This window comes from Equus przewalskii, chromosome 25 (genome assembly GCF_037783145.1).
Source record: "Equus przewalskii isolate Varuska chromosome 25, EquPr2, whole genome shotgun sequence".
Classification (NCBI taxonomy): domain Eukaryota; kingdom Metazoa; phylum Chordata; class Mammalia; order Perissodactyla; family Equidae; genus Equus; species Equus przewalskii.
In genome coordinates, this window is record NC_091855.1 from 14,640,054 (window position 1) to 14,660,334 (window position 20,281).

Below are 20,281 nucleotides of genomic sequence, written 5' to 3' on the forward strand. Positions count from 1 at the left end.
CTTGAGAGAGAACCCCCAGCACTAGAACTGGAAGAAGGAAAATGAGGCCCAAGTCTTGGTTCCATTGAGGTCCCCAACACAACCTTCAAGGTCCTCGACACAAGAGGACCGGAAACTCCCTAAGATTTTTCTGAAGTAGGGACCCCAGCCAAATGCAGTAAGGGCAGGGAGTAGAGAGACGTGTCTGCCCGAGCAGGATCTCAGGAGAGGAATCTGAAGTGGGCCACTAACCAAAAGGGAAAAAACCCAGCTGGACTGCCTAACAGGGAGCTGGGGGGCCTGCGCTGGCTCCCTGCCACCCTGCCATCAGACACCCTGGAGGGGGTGCCGAGCAGCATGGCAGAGCCTGAGGGCATCCCAGGCTGGGACCCCATCACCAAGCACAAGGCGGGCTTCCCTGGCCTCTGGCCTCCTCCTGACTCCAGGGCACGCCTCGGAGCCCTGCTCTGAGACCTGGATTCAGCCTCGTCACTGCAGCAGCCCTTGTAACTCAGGCCTTCGCCACCCAGCACCTCAGCATCTGCCAGGCATCTCCTGCTGGACTGTGGCTGCCATGTCCTTCCGAAGGCACCGCTGTCACCGGTCACCACAACCAGAATTGGGGAGCACCTACCATGTGCCAGCAGGAGGCTCATGGCGAGTCAGCCGTGCTTGGGGTGCAGGAGCCCATCTCCCTCACTAAGCCTCGGCCTCTCAAATAGAGAAAGAACACAGCTTTTTATTTATTTTAGGGGGAAGGGAAGGAGGTGCTAAGCAGAAAATACCAGCAAAGTCACAGTCAAACAGCCCCAACCCTTCCCCCTGCCTAGATCGACCTCCTCCACCACTAACTCCAACGTGCAGCTCATGTGTTAAAAGTGCAGATTCTCAGGCCCCACCCCAGACCTACCTAATGACATCCTCTGAGGACAGAGCTCAGCGATCTGTGTTTTCACAAGCCCTCCAGGATGCACACTGAAGTTTGAGACCATTGTCCCACCCCACAAACCACCCCTATCCTTCTAGGTGTCAAAGCTCTGGGGTGAGGTGGTATGAGTGTCTCTAGATCCCAGTGGCACAGCCTCCAGGAGCCCCGGATAGTGGAGTCCTTACTAGGGGGCCCAAGGAGACCCCACAAACCCACCTTCCATCATACAAGGAGCCCCACGCCTGTCACAGATCAGTGGCACCCCGAGAACCCTCCAAACATCCTCAGAACCAAGTTTCACAGCAGTGTCCAGAGCAAGTGTGACAAGGGCTGCAAAGAGGCTGCCCTTCCCGGCCCTCTCTCCAGCCCACCCTCGACCCAGGTGCTAAGTGAGCCAGGCGGGGGCTGAGTGGCCCAGAGCCAGGGGAGAAGGAAGAAAGGGCCAGAGCCAGGAATCCCAGGGGGGACAGAGAGACCTAACTAGAATCCCACTGGCTGCCCCTGGGGCCCAGCCAAGAGGGGCCCCACCATGGCTCCCTACCTCCGGCCTCTTCCAAAACGCTATGCACAGAGAATGACTAACTTCCAAACGCTGCAAGATGCCACTGTGGGATATAAAATATAAATCCATGTAGAAGCATTCCCAAACTCACAGCGGCTTTCCATCACTGCACACTTACTTCATCAAGAAGCAATGAAAGGGCAGATGCCACCCTGGAGGAGGGAAAACGGCAAAGTGGTGTGAGTCTCGAAGAAGCTAACTCATGAGTCTCTAAGAAGCGAACTCTCAGAGCCCCAGAAAGAGGGTAGCAGGCAAGGGTGCAGGCACCCCCAGGCGACAGGAGCCAGGGGCCAAAAAGACTCAAGGGACGAAAGAAAACAGGAATCCGAGACCTGCTGCTCCCGCCCTCGCTCATCAGACACGAGCAAGGCTTGGGACTCTGACAGGACGCAGAGGGGCGGGTATGACACAGGGAGCCTCCCGAAGTGGCAGGAAGCCCAGCTCCTGCTGCCACCTGCCACATGTAAGCAGCTGTGTGACCCCTCCAGGCCTGTCGTCTCATCCACAAAACAAGGGGCCCAGTCGGTCTCGACAGCTCCAGGATGCGGGAGACGCGAGAGGAGAAAGGGCGGCATGCACAGCGCTATGCTGGGTATGACACCATTTAGGTAACGTTATCAACAGGTGCAAACATGCACACCACAACACAGGCAGGAACTATATAAATGTCCACTTAGGAATAGAAACACCACACCGGACAGTGGTTGTTTCCTGGCAGCGAAGGGAAGAGGACTGGGGAGGAACTCTGGGGCCTCAGCGCTGTCTGTAATGTTCGTGGTCTTCATGAAGTGGCCTCAAGAGCGAAATTCTAGAAATAACGGCTGTAACCGCCTGAGCCTCTGCAGGCCTTTCCAAATTTCCTCACCTCCAGCTAAACCACCTCATCAGGGTGTTGTGAGGATTAAATGAGTTAATATCTGTGAAACACTTAGAAACGTGCCCGACCCATGGCACAGGCCCAGGTTAGTTCACGCGGCCGTCGGCGATGGATGCTCAGCTCCATATTCCCAGACACATTCGTGGGCCTCAACTGGGCCTTCTCCTGAACCAGCAGCTTCTGTGGAAAGGGAATCTGGGGCAGGTCCCCCAGCCAGGCACCCCTGGGCTCCACTGTGGCCTCACTACCTGTGCCAACCAGCCCAAGAGGGGGTTCCAGACAGGCCCACTGAACTGAGACTCCAGTGTGACATTCCCTAATTTTTTAAAAAGCTGATTACAAATAGTGAACCTCTAAATTTACTATTGCTTAACTTTAAAAAAAAAAAAAAATAGGTGGCTTTCACTGAGGCTAAAGTTTGGAATATTATCCACATTTCTAAAGAGAGGCCTCAGGGCTTCATGCCTGCAGAGATGCCTCCCAACGGTCCCAGCCAGAATCCAGGATGAAGGGCAGGAAACCAGGGGTCTGGCCCTGCTTCCCCTGCTCCGGGAAGGCAGGACTCACGGGCCGCCTGCCCCACCCCCCAGCTCCCAGAGCCAAGTCTGGAAAAGCACTTTAGGTTCCTGGAAAGAAAGTCCTTTCCGAAATATCGGGAACTCTACTGGAAAGTGCCATTATATATTATCTGGAGGATGTCTGCCGTGTTTGAAAGGGAGCTGCTCTGTGCCAAAGGCAAGGCAGAAGCCAAAAACAACAGAGGGGCTTCTCAGAGCCACACACACACACACACACACACACACACGCATTCACGCTGACACACGGCCACTCACAGATCTGGACAGAGGAGGGGTCCAGACAGCGGGACCTTGGCAAAAGCTGCTGCCCTCCCCCCGACCCTGCCCCACCAGGCTCTCACACTGGGGGTGGTAGGTACCCCATTATCTGGTGTTGGGGCTTGGAAGGATTAAAAGCCCCACTGCCCTGTCCATCCCCAAACCACAGGCTATTCCATGTGGACATTTCCACGTGGGACATAAGGAGAAGAGATCGAGTCTGACAGCAACAAGCCCCCCACCCACAGGCAAGGCTCACCACCTCTCTCCCGAGACGCAAAGCCAAGTTCCATCAGGAGCCCTGCCTGAAGGAGGCCACCCACCTCGATGGTCCCTCCCTCGTGTCATTTCACCTACAGACGATGTGAAAATAGAGCTCAGCAGCACTCGACTCTACTCCTATCGGTTATAATCAGCTTTACAGATGGCTTTTACAAAATAAATCTTCAGGCCCATAAAAATGCTCCCCTGCAAGTCCTGGCCTGGCCTCAAATCACAGGCCTGTGACCACACTCTGAACAGCCCCACAGCACCAGCCACCACGAAACAGGAAAAACAAGGTGGAGAGAAGGCAGCTTGTCAGAAGGGCTCCCCTCCCCCCAGTAATGGCTGTTCTGCCCTCAGCTGAACCACTTGGGGCCTTTGATTTAGACCCTGAGCCACCAGGTTCAAAATGGGGTCAGAAGGGCACCCAAAAGTCATACCCCAACTGAGGCCCCCAGACGTTCCCTCACCGACTTTCTGAACAGTCTCAAGGCTTAAACAAGAGCCTCCAACTCTGGGTTCATATGCACAGGTTCTTACACTCAAAACAAACACTAGGCCTCAGCCACCCAGTTCAAGGCCGGTTAGGGTCCCCTGCTGACGAAGCAAGGGGAAGGCCGAGCAGGTGAAGCTGAAGGATCAGGAGCAGTGGAGGGGGAGGGGACGCACCTGAGTCTTAAAGCAGGGAAGCAGTCCCGAAAGCTGGGATCAGCTCCAGAGAGGGCACAGGGACACACGGGGCCCTCCAGCTCCAGGGACCTGAGTCTGTTCCCAGCAGTCACTCATTCTACTAAAACGTGTGGAGAAACACAACTAGCATCCTCCACTACCATTTCAACCAAGGAACCTCTGCCAGGCCCACGCCCACCCCCTTGGCTTCGAGACCCTCCAGGCAAAGACCTGGATTCAAAACCCACTCTCCCCTCTTCAGGCCTCGGGAGAGACTTGACCTTTCTGAGCCTTACTTGCCCTGTCTATGAAATGGGGACAAGACCTCACAAGTGTGCCCGCCACGGTTAACGGAGAAAACCACATGTGAAAGCATAAATGTTAAAAATCATGAATCACACAATGAGTACTTGATTATATACCATCTAGAGTTGTTCCTTATTATTTCATAAGCCTTGTCTCTCAATTAAAACATGAATTCCAAAACAGCAAAGAGTGTGTCGGTACTTCTGGTTGAGTTGAGTTCCAGGGTCAATCTGCCAGGGTTCATTCATAACCTGGCTTACTAGCTGGTCAATCTTGGTCAAGTTACTTAACCTCTCTGAGCCTCAACTTCCCTGTCTATAACAAGGAAAATAACAGTACCTTCTGCAAAGAGTTGTTTGACAGACTGAGGTCATCCAAACCAGGCAACCCTCCATCAGTGTGAACTGTTAGTCTTTTTACTTATTTTGGGAACAAAGACACTCTTAATAAATACCGTTTGGTTGGTTGTTTGATATAAAACAGATAACTCTCCCTTCCAGCCTTCCTTCTCTCATCCTCTCTTCCTTTCCCAGGAGGTGGACAGTATTTACATTACCTCCCAGATGCTGGGCTTGTGAAATGCTTTAAACCAAAATGAAAGGTTCCCTTTAAGGACCAAGGGTACCAGCACCTCCATTCCCAGCCCCTTCTCACTCTGCGGATGCGAGCCCGTTATTCCACATCCCTATGCTCAGGATCTTCATCTATCAAGTGTGATCATCCCACACGCCTTACAAGGCGGTTGTGAATGTTAAATGAGGCCGCCAACAGAACACATCTAACACAGAGGCCACGTCCCCCATCCTGGACCCCGTGGGTGACAGGCCTGGAGAGGACTCCACAACCTCTCAATGAAGAGCAGACACCAGCCCAGAAGTAGCCCTCTGTAACCAAGGACCAAGCAGGCGGTTTCCAGGGTAACAGCATCCTCTGCATCTACTCCCCATTTCCATCCCCGGCTGCCTTTTATTCTCCTCCCGCCCCTGTAGTGGGCCAAGTCACCTTTTCCCACTATTGCTAGGCAACCTCAGAGTGGTGCAGCTGCCTCCCCGGGGGAGGACCCTGGCCCTCCCCTCCCCTCCACATGTCTGGGGCCCTGGGGAAAGCTGCCCCATGTGGACCACCCCACCTCATTAACCCCAGGAATGGCAGAAGGTGAGCAGCAATCACAGGCCAACAGGGTCTATGGACGCAGGTCCAGTGGGACTCGGTCTTGGGGAAATGAGGAAGCTCCCCCAACCCAGCCTTCACTTTGTCTGTGCTTATCTGTCATCTGTTCTTACACAGCTTCCAGGAAAAGAGTCACCTCGTGCCTTTTATGAAAGCTGCCCTTCCGGATTATTTTCCTATTCTCTTCTCCCACTCTCTCACCATGAACCTGGACCCCTGACCTTAGAGCAAACAGTGAGCAAGAGAGAAAAGGTGGACACACACAGGAGAGGAAGCAGGACGCACCAGAAACTCCTGAGAGGGGCTTGGCTGGGGGAGCTGGGATGTCAGGCGACTGTCATTTTCTTCTATTACTTAGCATGTTCTGAGGTTTTTTTAATTGAGATACATTTATTATACCATCAAAGTCACCCGTTTAAAGCATACAATTCAGTGCTTTTTAGAATATTCACAAGGTTGCACAACCACCACCACTCTCTAATTCCAGAACATTTTCCTCACTGGGTTTTGTCTCATCTTTGGTTTGTCTTGGGTTACACGTTCCTAGACACGCGAGCATCTGTTTCATAAGCAGCAGAGCAAAGTGGTGAGGAGGCAAAGGCAGGAGCCACGCTGCCCGGCTTCGGACCCCAGCTCCACCTCCTGTGGGCTGTGCGATCTTGGAAAAGCTAAGGAGCTGCTCTGAGCCAGCTCTCTCACCTGTAACATGGGGTAACAGGAGTACCCACCTCACAGGATTAGATGTGTTAATGCATAGAGAGCACCTAGGACAGTGCCTAATACTCAGCACGTGCTCAGCAAGGGTGAGCCACTATGATTATTAGCAGAAAATTTTTTCACTTTAAAAATCCAGTCATAGGGGCCAGCCCGGTGGCACAACGGTTAAGTTCACACGTTCCACTTCTCGGCAGCCCAGGGTTTGCCGGTGCAGACATGGCACCACTTGGCAAAAGCCATGCTGTGGTAGGCATCCCACATATAAAGTAGAGGAAGATGGGCACGGATGTTAGCTCAGGGCCAGTCTTCCTCAGCAAAAAGAGGAGGATTGGCACTAGTTAGCCCAGAGCTCATCTTCCTCAAAAAAAAAAATCCAGTTGTGCTCCTGGCTCTGGTCTGGGAAGATGGCCCTGCCCAGGCTGCTGGGAACTGCCATAGTTTCTGCTCATTCGTCTGGGAGGGGGCTAAAGCTGGACTAAGACTGTGCCTCTCCCACTCATCCTCTCTGCCATCAATGGCACCATCTGGGGTGGCTGAATGGGGCACACAGAGGGGACAGGTTTGGTTCATGACTGTTGCCCACGTGTTTTGGGGCCTTTGCATCACTACATCAGCCTCATGGTGCCCCACATTTGGAGATGCTGCCAGATAATCCCCAGCCAGGACATAAGGGGAGAGCCAGCAAGAGAGGGCAGAGAGCGCCTGAGCAGCCCTCTCCGTGCATTTACCCCCCACCCGCGGAGAAGGAAGAATTACGCCTGGGAACCAGGGAGAAGTCTTGGCCACGTTGAGAGGAAAGTGGGCTTCCAGGGTGGCTCCCGCGCCCAGCACTCCCACGGCTCCGTGCCTCAGACAGGGCCTGGTTTGGACAATCAGTACGTAGCAAGACACTGGCACCCCAGCCGATGGAGACAGAACCCAGGGCTGGTTCTGTCATGAGTGTGAGTCTGACTGGGGGACCCAAGTCTGACCAGGACTATGGGACCAGGCTGAGGGGGTTTCCTCTGCCAGTGGCCTCCCAGCCATGACCTCTCTGGGGAGCTCCAGACTAAACTGTCCAAATCATCTCCAGCTGTGGGCTCCAGGACGCCCTCCCCCAGTGTCCTTGGTGAGTAACCCAGCCCAGCTCACAGGGCCCTTCCTGCAGAGACGGGGGCCCACTGACCACACTCAGAAGGGACAAAAGCCAGGCCAGCAGGGAAGGCACCTCAATACCACAGCCCCTCAGGCACACACCAGGTCCCATGGGTTGGTTACACTTGGGGGCAGCTCAGGGAGGTGGGGGAGGGGAGTAGATGGCTACAATGGTCCCAATACCATCTGTACAGAGGCGTGGCGCTCCAGGGCCTGGCCTGTGAGTTGTGCAAACAGCCTGGCCTCTCAGAAAGGGGAGAGGGACAAAGAGAATGGGAAAGAAGGACGATGAGCAAGAAGGATGCAGGAGCGGGGGGTCCCCAGCCTGCAGCTGCTTGCAGGCCCCTGCATGGACAACTCCCTGTTGCCGCCTGCTCTGCCCTTCCCATCTTCGGCCCTCTCCCCTACTACCCTACCCTCCTTTGCACACTCACACTCACACACGCACACACACATGCAGCCTCACTGCCAGGGACAGGGGAGGCTTCACAGCAGAGCCTTCAAATCCTGTCTGTCCTGAGACGCAACACAAATGCCACGACTCTTCACCTCCTCCACCTCCGCAGGCGCAGTGCTGGCTCCTGCCCTACAGCGGCCAAGGCGACGCCTCTGGCCACTACTGGCACACCTTAGTGTGACTTTCTAGTCCCTCTCCACTTAAACGATCCCACATGGTGGAGATCTGATCCCTAATAGGGATTCTATCAGCATTCACTGATTGACTCCACAAGGAGAAAGCGTCAATGGTCTCACATAAGGACTAGAAGGTGAAGGATCAGAGACGTTGGCTCTTCCCTAGAGACACACAGTAGCTGGTCTGTGGCTAGGACATGTCTCAGGCTCGGGCAGCCCTGCCCTGGCTCTAGACCCTGGCTCTTGTGACAAGCCTGCAAGCCAGGTTTATGGTTTGTGGCCACTGGCCAGGCACCCAGCCCCTGGCCTTCCTGAAGATGGAAAGGGGAGGCCCAAGTCCCAACCACAAACCTCAAACTATAGGACGCCTGTTTGGCTTGACCTCCTCACACTCAGAACCACCCCACAAGACGGGTCCCAGGGGTCAGGGCCTCCTCCCACCCCCACCACGCTGAGCACAGCCTTGGCAGCCCCTCCTCAAGAAGTCAGACTTCAGAGTTTCTTCCTTCCCCTTTTGAAAAGGCTGATAACCACGGTGCTGCAGGAGCCTGTTGGTCTCTTACTCCTATGACAACAGCCCCTCGAGGTCTCATCCTTCTTCAAAACTGGAAAATCTGGTTCCCAGTGGCTCCAGGCCTTCTCACACCTGTCTGTCCCAGGGCAGCGTCAGTGCAGCCAAAAGCAGCGCCACCTGCCCAGCCACCTGCCCAGTCCACGGCCCTGAGGCTCTGGCCCATCCATCTCTCCTTCAGGCTCTGTGCATCGCCAGCCATCAGAGCACCTGCTCTCAGCACACCCACACGGGACAGGTTTGGAGAGGAAGCAGCTGTAACAGGTCCTGGAGTAAAGCCCTCAGCTATTTAACGGTGAGGCCCGAAGACACAGCGGGGTTGTCTCTTTTAGAGGAAATTCATACTCTAGGCTCATTTGCCCTGTGCTCTAACAAGCTGACAATGTTTTTAAGCACTTTAACATTCACCTCTCCATCCTGGATCTCCAAGAAGCAGAGAAGGGGGGCAAGGGATCCTACAGCCTTCCAGAGGGGAAGGCACTGAGCAACCAGAGAGGTCAAGCAACATTGAATGAACCAGAGCTGACTTCAGGGTCAGAGGTCAAGGAGAACTCCCACGCACTCCTAGGCAATCTTGGCTCCTTCTAAGATGAGTTTATATACTGCACCTTATCTCAAAGCACATCGGGTAAAGGCCATATAAACTCTGGTTCCTGAAAACAGTTAACATTTATTGAGCACTCACCATCTGTCAGGTGCTGGGCTAAACTCCCTCCATACATTATTTAGTTTAAACCTCCACTCAACCATATCAGGCAGGAATGATGATTATTCCCATTTTCCCCCTGGCATCATCAGGCACAGAGCAGGTAAGTGACTCACCCAAGAACACACAGCTAGTCAGCAGACGGGCCAAGATTTGAACTGAGTGTGTCCACAGCATGTCCATCTGCAGAGCCAGGGTACAGCCCCAGAATGGCGCGGTTTGCCTAGAGTGTAAAGCCCGTCATCCCTGTCTCCACCCCCAGCCTGGGGCTGAGAGCCACGCATGATGCCATTCATCCAATTAGTCAGCACTGTTTCCTGACCACCTACTACAGACCTGAGCCTGTGCTAGGCACTAGGGACCCGGCAGAGAACAGAACAGGCTGGCCTCCCGCCCCAGGCGAGCAGGACTGTGAGGATGGACACGAGCCAGTTCCCTCCTCCAGCAGGTTTTACTCTCACCGGCCTCGCCCTGCTCTGGGAGTCCTAACCGTTGGGGTGGGCGAATGCGCTGCTCCTCCCCAGGTAAACCCAGCTCCAGCTGGCCTCCCTGATCAGCGGCCTGGGTTAGCTCCTGCGATGGCCTTGCAGTCCAGCAGGGGCTTTAAACAAGGCCGCCCCTCTTCCAGCCACCTGGCTCGGCGTGGGTGCAGACTCGGGACCGGGGCCTGTCTACAACCACCTTCATCGACCTGCCAGAGCCGCCTCTCTGTTCAACATCCATTAGCTCAACAAATACTGACTCAACTTCTCCAGAGAAAAAAACCCCACAGCTGGCACCTGTGGGAATACACGTTAAACCAGAGCCTCCAGGATTTAAGGGAGAAGAGACAGAGAATAACATTTAACAGGAGAAACTGCCATTTTACATATTTTCACCTGTCAATCCAGCGAGGGGGAGGGTAGGGGGAAGGACGTGCTCCTTGTTCTAAACAAGGAATTGGAGGCTGAGAGAGGTTAAGGAACTTGCCCAAAGTCACAAGCCTGAAAGTGGAGTCAGCATGCTCCTGGAAATCTATGCTCTCTCCAGCCTGCCTGACACTCAAGACACACACACACACACACACACACACACACACACACACACACGTAAGGGTGCGGGCAAGATGCATGTGAGGGAATAAACTGAGGGCCATGTCATCCTGAAAGGATGGGTACAGACCTGCTGGCCCTAGAAAAGGTGGCTTGAGAGGTCAGCCTCGAAGGTCAGGAAGATGGTAAAACCATAACTCCCCTAATGCATAGCAGCCTGCGCCTGGAGGCAGGGAGTCCAGCCTGCCGAACTCTGCACTGGTGCATTCTCTGAAGGGACAAGCCACGGCCAAGCCATGCAGGCTCTTGAGTCATGCCTCCCACCTGCACAGACTTCTACCTGAATCACCATCAGGACTCACCACTCACCAGGGAAGTACTTCCTACCGCTCCCTGAGAGGGTGGGCAGGGCAGGAATGAGGCCCATTTACAGAGAAGGAAACAGAACGGAACTGCCACAGGGACCTCATTCAGTGCCCTATCCTCAGCACCTGAACCATGCCTGGCACACAGTAGGTCTGAGAAAAGTATTTGTTGAATAATCTAATACCAGCTCAGAGAAGTGAAATGACTGGCCCAAAGTCTCACCAACAGTGGTGGTTGCACGATGCTAAAAGCAGGGTCTTCTGCCTCCCACCCAGCGGCCGTTGTATCCCACTGCACTGTCCCACTCCTCCCCCGCGCTCACTCTCCTGCCTCTATCCGGAATGGCCGGCCTCTGTCCACTTGTCGGCTCTGGTCCCACTCAACCCTCGCCTCCCATGGCCAGCAGAGAGGGTCTCAAAAGCAACAAGTCACTTTAGGTCTGATCCTCCAGGTGTGATACCACTTCCTTATATCCCTACCACCCCTGAAATTTTCAGATGGGGAAACTGAGACCTATCAAGGTAACATAAAGAATTAACGGTAGAGGGCCAGCCCAGTGGCACAGCGGTTAAGTGCTCACGTTCTGCTTTGGTGGCCTGGGGTTCACTGGTTCAGATCCTGGGTACAGACCTACACACCACTTATCAAGCCATGCTGTGGTAGGTGTCCCACACATAAAGTAGAGGAAGATGGGCACAGATGTTAGCTCAGGGCCAATCTTCCTCAGCAAAAAGAGAAGGATTGGTGGCAGATGTTAGCTCATGGCTAATCTTCCTCAAAAAAAAGGAATTAATGGCAGAAAAAAAAAGCCTTGGATTTTCTGAGTCAGGCCCAGAGCTTGTGCCGTGAGGCCCCCATGCCTCCATTGACCCCATCAAAGCAGATGTTGGCTCCCCATGGTCCAGAGATCCTTGCAGGCTCTGGATGCCAGGCTCAGCTTTCCTGCCTCCCTCACCAACAGGGGAAAATGGAGGGGAAGCTGTCTGCCCTGAGCATGGCTGCATCCCAGCCCCACCGGCACCAGGAGGGACCCTTGGCTGGTTACTTCCCCCTCTGCCCTCATTTCCGGTGCCTGGCCCACAGAGCTGCTGGGAGCTGCTGAGACTAGAACAGTGCCTGGCACACAGCAGCCAATGCCAGCTCTCAGAACTGTTGAGTTTGCCCCCGAGATAACCAAATTTCCCAGATGACCTTGTTCCCACCTTGCTGTCCAGAGTCAGTTTTATGAACATACACGCACGCACACACACACTACATAGTTTTTCTCCCCAACTACATTTAATACATTCATTCATTCGATAATACTGACTATTATGCTCAGTGCTGGGGAGATGAGTTTCTGCCCCCAGGAACTTAGTCCCACGGGCCTTAAAAGGACTAATTCCTAATTCTTGGGCAGTCCTGTCATTCCTGCCCCAACTAGGCACACAGTAGGTGCTCGTAAACAGCGATTTCTCCTCTTCTACGCTTCATGGGAGATCCCAAGACATCCACTCCCCTAATCCCACCCCTCCTGTCCCAATTTAAAATCTATTCTCAAGAAGGCTTCACCTTAAATAAAAAAAGAGCCCCCTGCCTTGTCCTCACGGAATCTCCAAATCACCCACTCCATTTTCAGCTCCAACAGCCCAACTGTCCCAGGAAATAAGTCGTGTGAGAGGGGGGCTGTCACAGCCTGTCCCCCAGCTCTCCCTGAGAGGCCGACAGGAAGAGGGGGAGGGGTGTTTAAGCAACTGCCACAGTGCAAAGAAGCCAGCATCTTCCGACGTCGCCGAATAGGGCTGGGCCGGCAGCAGCGGCGCCCGGGTCTCAGGTCGCGGGGCTCTGAGGAAGCCCTTCGTGCGTGTGTTTTAAATTACCTCTGCTTGTCTGACGAAGTGAGTAAAGGGCGCCGTTTCAGGCTTAGGATTCCTGAGTGAGCTAATACAGGATGCCTTTGGCTGAAAAAAAAACTTCAGTCGGCTCCCTAAACTCCCCCCCTTTTAAGTTTAAAAAAGGGAATGAATGTTACCATTTTTGGACATGAGCGTTCTCCCTCAAGCCCAGCCCTAACCGCACTATCCAGAGGGACGCGCCATCCTGTCCCCCCCATTCCCAGATCAGCGGGCGGGGGTGGGGGAGGATAAAATGAGGAGGGACCGGATGGGAGCGGGCAGCGAGGGGGGGTGGGGGGTGTTAGGGTACGTGGCCGCCTGGGGCAAGAGCTCACCGCGCAGTCAGGAAGCAGAGGCAGGGTTGGGGCGCCCTCCCCACCCCCAAAAGAAAGTGGTTTCTGACCTCTTCCTGTCACTAGCCACTGTGCCCGGGTCCCATTGCCAGCTCCGAGGCCAGCCCCCGTGGCGGAGCGCGCACCCGGCCTGGGACGCGGCTGGGTGGCCAAGTAGGGATCCCGAGAGAATGACCCCAAATGTCCCCGGAGACAATCCCTTGCTCTGGAGCCCCTCAACTCAGATCAGGTTGCCCAAATTCTCTTTCTCCTTAGCAATGAGCTGGGGTCGGAGGGGCAGGTCGCAGACGCCAGCCCATCTCCGCTCGCAGCTACCAACCCGCTGCGTTAAGCAATAAAACGGTTTGCCGTCCTGACGCCGCCCCCACAGGGCCCGCTGGGGAACCCGCGTATGCCCCCCGGTTTTCTCGGCCCCAACACCACTCCAGCAGGTCCACCTCCAGGCAGACCTGGGGGCGGCTGCCAATCCCTCCGGCCTGGGGGCTGGGAGGCTGAGAGTCCCGTGCAGCTTGTCCCCTGCAGACACCGAGCCCAGGGCAGCCCAGGGCAGCCCAGGAAGCGCGCTGCCACCGCACGCCGTTTGAAGAGGCAGCCAAGGGGCGGAGAAGGGAAAGGAAAATCGATCCGAGCAAACAGCAATGGAGCTGGGGGCTCGATCCCAGCCTCTCGAGCAGCGCCCCCGCGCGCTGCCCACGCCGGGATGGTGAGGCTGCAGCCGGGTGGCCTGGATCCCGCGCCCCAAGGCGACCTGCCCGCCGGCGGCCCCACCTCCCCGCCCTCGGGCTCGGCGTTCGCGGGCTCCGGGGCAGGGGCTTTCCCCCTTCCGCCCGGCGCCTGTAACCCAACACCCCACCTCGCAGCGGCCGCGCAACACCCGCCCCCGCTCGTGCGCGCCTGGAACCCGTTCGGAGCTTGGAGCCGCGAGCCCGGCGGGCGGAGCGGGCCGGGGCGGGGGTCTGCAGCGGGCTGGGGCGGTTGCTGACCTTTCTCTGCTGCTTCTCCCAGGCTGGGTCCAGGAGCAGGTCTCGATCCCAGTCCTCTTCGGGCTGCATGTAGTCGTTGGTTTGCTGGGAATCATAATGGTCCATGATGGTGCGCGCGTGCTAGGGGCTGGATTTCTTCCTCCACCTTCTCTCCGGGCGGCGGCGGCGGCTGCTGCTGCTGCTGCTGTTGCCCCGGCGTGGAGACGGAATCGGCCGGGTTGGGCTGGGCTGGCGGGGCCGGGCTAGCTCCCCTGCGCCCGGTTCCGCCGCGGCGCTGCTCCCGAAGGCGGCTGCTGGCTGCGGCGGCGGCTTGAGCTAGCAGACTGCTGGCCTCGGGGCCGGCTCTCGGACCTAATCTCCACGCACACTGAGCGAGACGGACACACTCGCTCTGCGGGAGCCGAGGCGGGCGGGGGCGGAGAGAAGGGGCAGAGCCCTCCCGAGGTTCTCCATTGGCCAGGCCGAGTTGCCTAAACTTCCCCCCATCGCCTCTCATTGGGAATTCCTGGCATCCATCAGCCGGGCCGCGGCGCATATAGGTGGACTGGGCTGCCCCCGCCCGGCGCGCACGCCCCCGCCCACTCTCCGGGTTCCCACTCCCCCGCGGCTCATGTGACACCAGCTTAAGCTGAACAGGACCGAAGCCGGGAGCCGCCTCCCCGAGCTCGGGGACCGAGCGGCAGTGCGCTCAGGAGCCCCAGGAGCCGCCGAGGCTTGGACGCGCTCGCCGCCCGCTGGCAGGCCCTGAACTCGGGCGCGCCGGCCTTGTTGCGCTCCCACGCGCGCTCCAAACCCCCGGCGGCCGGGCTGGAGAAGGGACGCGAGGAAACCCGAAAAGCATTTCATTTTCTCTTTCCCATGGTCCGGAGAGATTGGCACCCAAGGAAAGGGGGCAGGGAAAGCTGGAATGGAAAGGAATTTCCTGGGAATTTCCTGACTCCGTCCCCCCCGCCCGGAGCGACCCGGCCGCCCCCTGCCCTCCGGGAGCCCGGTTTCTTGCCAGCGAACGGCGCTCGGAGGCCACAGAGGTTTCCCGCCTCCTTTGCGGCCCGCGCTCGGCTCAGGGGACGGTTCTGCCGCGGAGCTTCCCGGGTGATGCCTACGTCGCCTAGCTTCCTGGGGTCCCCTGCCGGTCCCCGCGGGCTGGCAGGACCGGAGCTACCCTCATTCACATCGGGCAGCATCCTGAAAACTGAGAGGGAGGGCCCTGAGTGATCTACCTACCCCACGGCCCCCTCCCAACACACACCTGACACATGGGGAAACTGAGGCTCACAGAGTTGAGCTTGAAAAGGGATCTAGCAGGTTCTCAGGACTCCACAGGTCAACCTGTAACCTTATGCCTGACAAACAAAGGCTGATTGTTATGGGGGAGGAAAGAGGGCAGGATTGACCCAACACCTCTCGCTACTTGGTGTCTGCCTCGGCTTCCTTCCTCGGCCCCGGCCTGGCGAGAGGAGAGTCTAAGCACCTGCTCCAGCAAGGATAGGTTCCCGGAAGGGGCGGGCCTCCCGTCCTGGTGGGCTCCTCTGAGGCCCCCTGGGACTGAGGAACAGTAGCAAGCAGACCTCGTGGTGCTTACTTTATACTACGGCCTTAAGGGATGGCTGCGTCAACTGCAGACACGCAAGTAGTGGAGAGGTGAGTGCGGGAGGGAGAGGAAGAAGTTCACGCCAGAAGGGCCCTGGCTTAGGACACTTGAAAGGCCACAGATGGAAAAAGTGAAGAAAGTGCCTCTGACTCTCAGGAAAGGCAGCTGAGGCTGTTGTAGGCGGATATCCGTGGTGTCGTCGCTCCCTGCTTCCTTAGTCAACCTCGCACGTTCATGCACGTATTACCGGTCAGCACCTTGCCTGCCGCAAGTCCCTGGCTGGGCAAGCGCTGCCTGTGAGCCACAGAGACAGCAGATTTCTGGACTATTTTATAACCACTTCTAAACTATGGCTCTAAACCTAACATGGAGGGTAATGATGGTGCCACATCCATCCATTTACTCAGTTAATATTGGCTGAGCACCATCAGTGTGTCAGGGGATGAGCTAGATGTTATGTATAGAGAGATGAGAAAGATACAGTCTTTGCTCCCATGCAGCACATTAGAAGCAGACACAGAAACAAAAATATACTTTAATGCGATAAGAGCAAGGAAATGGATCTGAGCAGGGGACTGTGGCAGCAAGAGGAGGAGCTCTGAGCCCAGCATGGGAAAGGAGGCTCCAGGTATAACTTTTTGGAGGAGGTGAAAGTCAGGTGAGCCTCAAGGAACAGAAGTCAGCAGATGAAGAGGAGCGTGGGAGGTTATTCCAGGCAGAAGCAACAGTGTGAGCTAATCCATGGGGGCAGGAAACTGCATGGTATAAAAGGAATGCCTAGCATTTCAAGGCGACTAGATTAGAAATTCAAGGCAGGGAGGGGCAAGAGATAGGACTGGGGAGGTGAGCAGCAGCCAGACCACAAAGGCCCCGTGCGCCATCTCAAGTGTGGATCTGAGGAGAACACAGCTGGCCGGAGGCTGTGAAAACCAGTTGCACAGCGGTTGCGATAATCCCGGCAGGAGTGGTGTCTTAGTCCGTTTGGGCTGCTGTAGCAGAGTACTATAGACTAGGTGCTTAAACAAGAACATTTATTTCTCACCCTTCTGGAGGCTGGGAAGTCCAAGATCAGGTTGGGAGTCTGGTGAGAGCCTGCGTCCTGGTCTACAGATGGCCGTCTTCTGGCTGTGTCCTCACACGATTGAGGGGGAGGGGGAACTCTCTGGTCTCCTCTGTAAGGCCACTAATCGAGTTCATGAGGGCTCTGCCCTCATGACCTAATCACCCTCCTAATACCATGACATTGAGGGGTTAGGATTTCAACATATGAATGGAGGGGGCGGGGGGGGGGGCAGGACATGAACATTCAGTCTATAGCAAATGGAGAAGAGTGGATAGACAAGAAAACTTAGGAGATAAAACTGAAAGGCCTTGGAGTTTGCATATGAGGAGGAGAAAGAAGAGTCTTTCTTGGTCTCAACAAATATCCAATAGGGGACAGACCACGAACTCCACCTATATTATTTAAGTTCCACCTCTGAGGTGAGAATTGTCAGCATCTTTCAGAGAAAGCCAACTAAGGCTCAGAGAGGTGGCTAACTAGTCCAAAGTTGCACAGGGATATGTGACTCCTAAACCCATGCCTTTAACCCAGCGGTTCTCAATTCTAGGCTACTTCACACACACACACACACACACACACGCACACAGGGATATTTGGCAATGTCTGGAGACATTTTTGGTTGTCACAACTGGTAGGTTACCACAGGACAGTCTCCCGACAACAAAGAATGATTCAGCCCAAAATATCAACAGAGTTGGAAACCCCTGCTTTAACCATGGGCTTCCAGTTTGGATGATCTGGTGAGTGATGGAAGTACAATCAATTGAAAGAGAGAATTTCAGGTTTGGGAGTGGAATCATCAATTGAGTTTGGACACACTGAACTTGAAATGCTCTGAGAATGTCTAGATTCAGTTGTCCAGCAAGCAGTTGACTGCATAGCCCTGACCTGAGATCTGAGAGTCGTCTGCATGTGGGCGGTGCTGACACCATGAGACATTCCACAAAAAATGCCGAAGTGGAGCTGAGAAGAGGACCAAGGGCAGAACTCAGACAAGTAGCACTTAGAAAGGGAGTGTAAAGAACAGGAACCCTCGAAGCGGACAGAGAGGCAGTGGTCGGCAGGAACATGGAGACCTGGACCACATGGTGTTGTGAAAGTCAAAGGAGTGAAGTTTCAGAGTGAGAGGGTCAGCAACATCAGATAGATCAGAAAAGTCTGGAGAGTAAGGCCTAAAAAGTGTTCTTTGGCTGTGACATTTGAGAATTCATTGGTGACCTGTGCCCATGGAATTTCAGTCGTGGCCAAAGCTGTGAGTTTAAGAGACACTAGGAGGTGAATAAATGGTGGCTGTGAATAAAGAAAGGAATAAGAAATATTGGGTAGGAGCTGGAGGTGGGTCTGAGGTCAAAGGAAGAATTGTTTTTTAGAATAGGAGAAACTTGAGCTGTTTGTAGTCTGAGAGGAAGGACTCAGTTGAGAGGAAAGAATTGAAAATGTAAGCAAAAGCAAGTTGGGGGATGGAACAAAGTTCTTGAGAAGACTGGACCATGTGGGTTCTAGGACATAAGCTAAAGGATGGGCCAATAAAAAGAGAAAAGGCTGTCATGTTCTGAAAGGGGAGAGGGCAGTAAGGATGGGCAAGGATGTCTCTAAGTGTATGGGAAGAAGGTAGGGGAGTGGTTTGAAATAATAACTGATGGGGGCCAGCCCTGTGGCCTAGTGGTTAAGTTCAGTGTGCTCCACTTCAGCAGCCCAGGTTCAGTTCCCAGGTGCAGACCTACACCACTTGTCAGTAGCCATGCTGTGGGGACAACCCTCACACAAAATAGAGGAAGATTGGCATAGATGTTAGCCCAGGGTGAATGTTCCCCAAGCAGAAGGGGAAGATTGGCAACAGATGTGGAAAATGTTCCTCAGCAAAAAATAATAATAATAATAACTGGTCATCTTGGTCTGCTCCATAGGGCAGAGGCCCTGAGGGGTGAACCAAAGATGATGAATTGGCCAATCTTTCCATCCAGGACTCACTGGCGGCCATGACACTGGTGATGCTCGTCCCATGTAACAACACCTTCTATAGAGAGAACATAGTTACTAAGTGCGTTGATTTTTTAGGGATACTAAGGTGTATGTATGTTTATAACATCCATTCTTTTTTTTAAATTGGGGTATAACGTACAGTAAAATGCATTCCCCAAGTGCACTGATCTGAAGCATACAACTCAGTGAAATTTTACATGTGTCTACACCCAGGTAACCACTACCCAGGTCAAGATATAAGACATTTCCAGCACCTCAGGTTTTCTCATGCCCCTTCCCAATCTATATTCTGGATCCACATAAGAAACCACTATTCTGACTTCCTATCACGAATGATTATTTTTAATTGTTTTTGAATTTCATGTAAATGGAATTTACATGAAGATCAAGTAGATCTTGCTAAACAATTTTTCAAGTTGGCTGTAACAACGCAATCTCCAGGCAGCAGGGTGTGAGACTTTCAGTTGTTCCACATCCTCCTACCACTCAGTATTGTCAGTTTTCTTTTTTAATTTTAGCCCTTATGGTGGGTGAGTAATGGTCTCTTTTATGTACACCTTGGTTTCTGGATTTTTCATTCAATTTAATGTCTGTGAGATTTGTGTATGTGGTGTCAGTAGTTAATTTGGGGGGAGGTTGTTTGTTTGTTGTTGTGCAGTAGTCCATTGTGACTATATCCTAAGTCATTTATCCACTCTCTTGTTGATGGACATTAACCTTGGTTCGAGTTTGCAGCTACTATGAATAAAGCTGCTATGAACATTTTTTTCTTAAAAGATTTTATTTTTCCTTTTTCTCCCAAAGCCCTTGGGCACATAGTTGCGTATTTTTAGTTGTGGGTCCCTCTAGTTGTGGCATGTGGGACGCTGCCTCAGCATGGCTTGATGAGCAGTGCCACGTCCGTGCCCAGGATTCGAACTGGCGAAACCCTGGGCCACCAAAGCAGAGCACGCAAACTTAACCACTCGGCCATGGGGCCGGCCCACTGTGAACATTTTTATGTGTGTTTTTGGTGAACATATGTGTTCATTTCTCTTGGGTATAAACCCAGGAATGGAACTGTCGAGTGATAGGGTAGGTGTTTGTTTCAATTTCAAGTAGATCTTGCTAAACAATTTTTCAAGTTGGCTGTAACAACGCAATCTCCAGGCAGCAGGGTGTGAGACTTTCAGTTGTTCCACATCCTCCTACCACTCAGTATTGTCAGTTTTCTTTTTTAATTTTAGCCCTTATGGTGGGTGAGTAATGGTCTCTTTTTAGGGGTTTAATCTTGTCATATGCTTATTGACCTTTTGAATAAATAGCTCCCATTCCTGCTGCCATTGATTCTAGTAGCAATTTATTCTCAATTTATTAGTTGCTTGAGATCAGGGACAATGACATTCACATTTCATTAATTCCCCACATTTCATTCATTCATTCATTCAGCAAATATTTATCAAGCAACTGCTCTGTGCCCAGCACTGTGCTGGAGAGTAAAGATGCAGGCGTGAACAAGACAGATGTGGTCCTGTCTCTCTTAGAAGATGCTCAATAAATAGTCCATGAATGATTGTTTGGGGAGACTGTTTAGCCCCTGGTGGGAGCAGTTTTGGTTTGTTTTGCTTTGGTGGGAAGCTGAAGCAGGTCTATTTTACATGACTTTTCAATAAAAAGTTTAAGAAAAACAGCTCCTTAAAAAAAAA

The 20,281-nt window shown here is 53.8% G+C and overlaps 1 protein-coding gene across 5 annotated transcripts in view; it reads right to left on the minus strand.

The window, feature by feature from the left end:
- ACTN1 (actinin alpha 1) overlaps nt 1-15,039 on the minus strand; it is a 95,799-nt gene extending 80,760 nt beyond the window's left edge. The window contains exon 1 of one of the 5 annotated variants that reach the window (XM_070594115.1): nt 13,960-15,039. In XM_070594115.1, the coding sequence (XP_070450216.1) occupies nt 13,960-14,064 (105 nt within the window). In that variant the 5' untranslated portion in view covers nt 14,065-15,039. Of the gene's footprint in view, nt 1-9,468; nt 9,607-13,959 lie in introns of those variants that run through there. The other 4 variants (XM_070594116.1, XM_070594113.1, XM_070594120.1 and 1 more) reach the window with 4 other exon arrangements.
- Nucleotides 15,040-20,281: the final 5,242 nt, after the last annotated feature.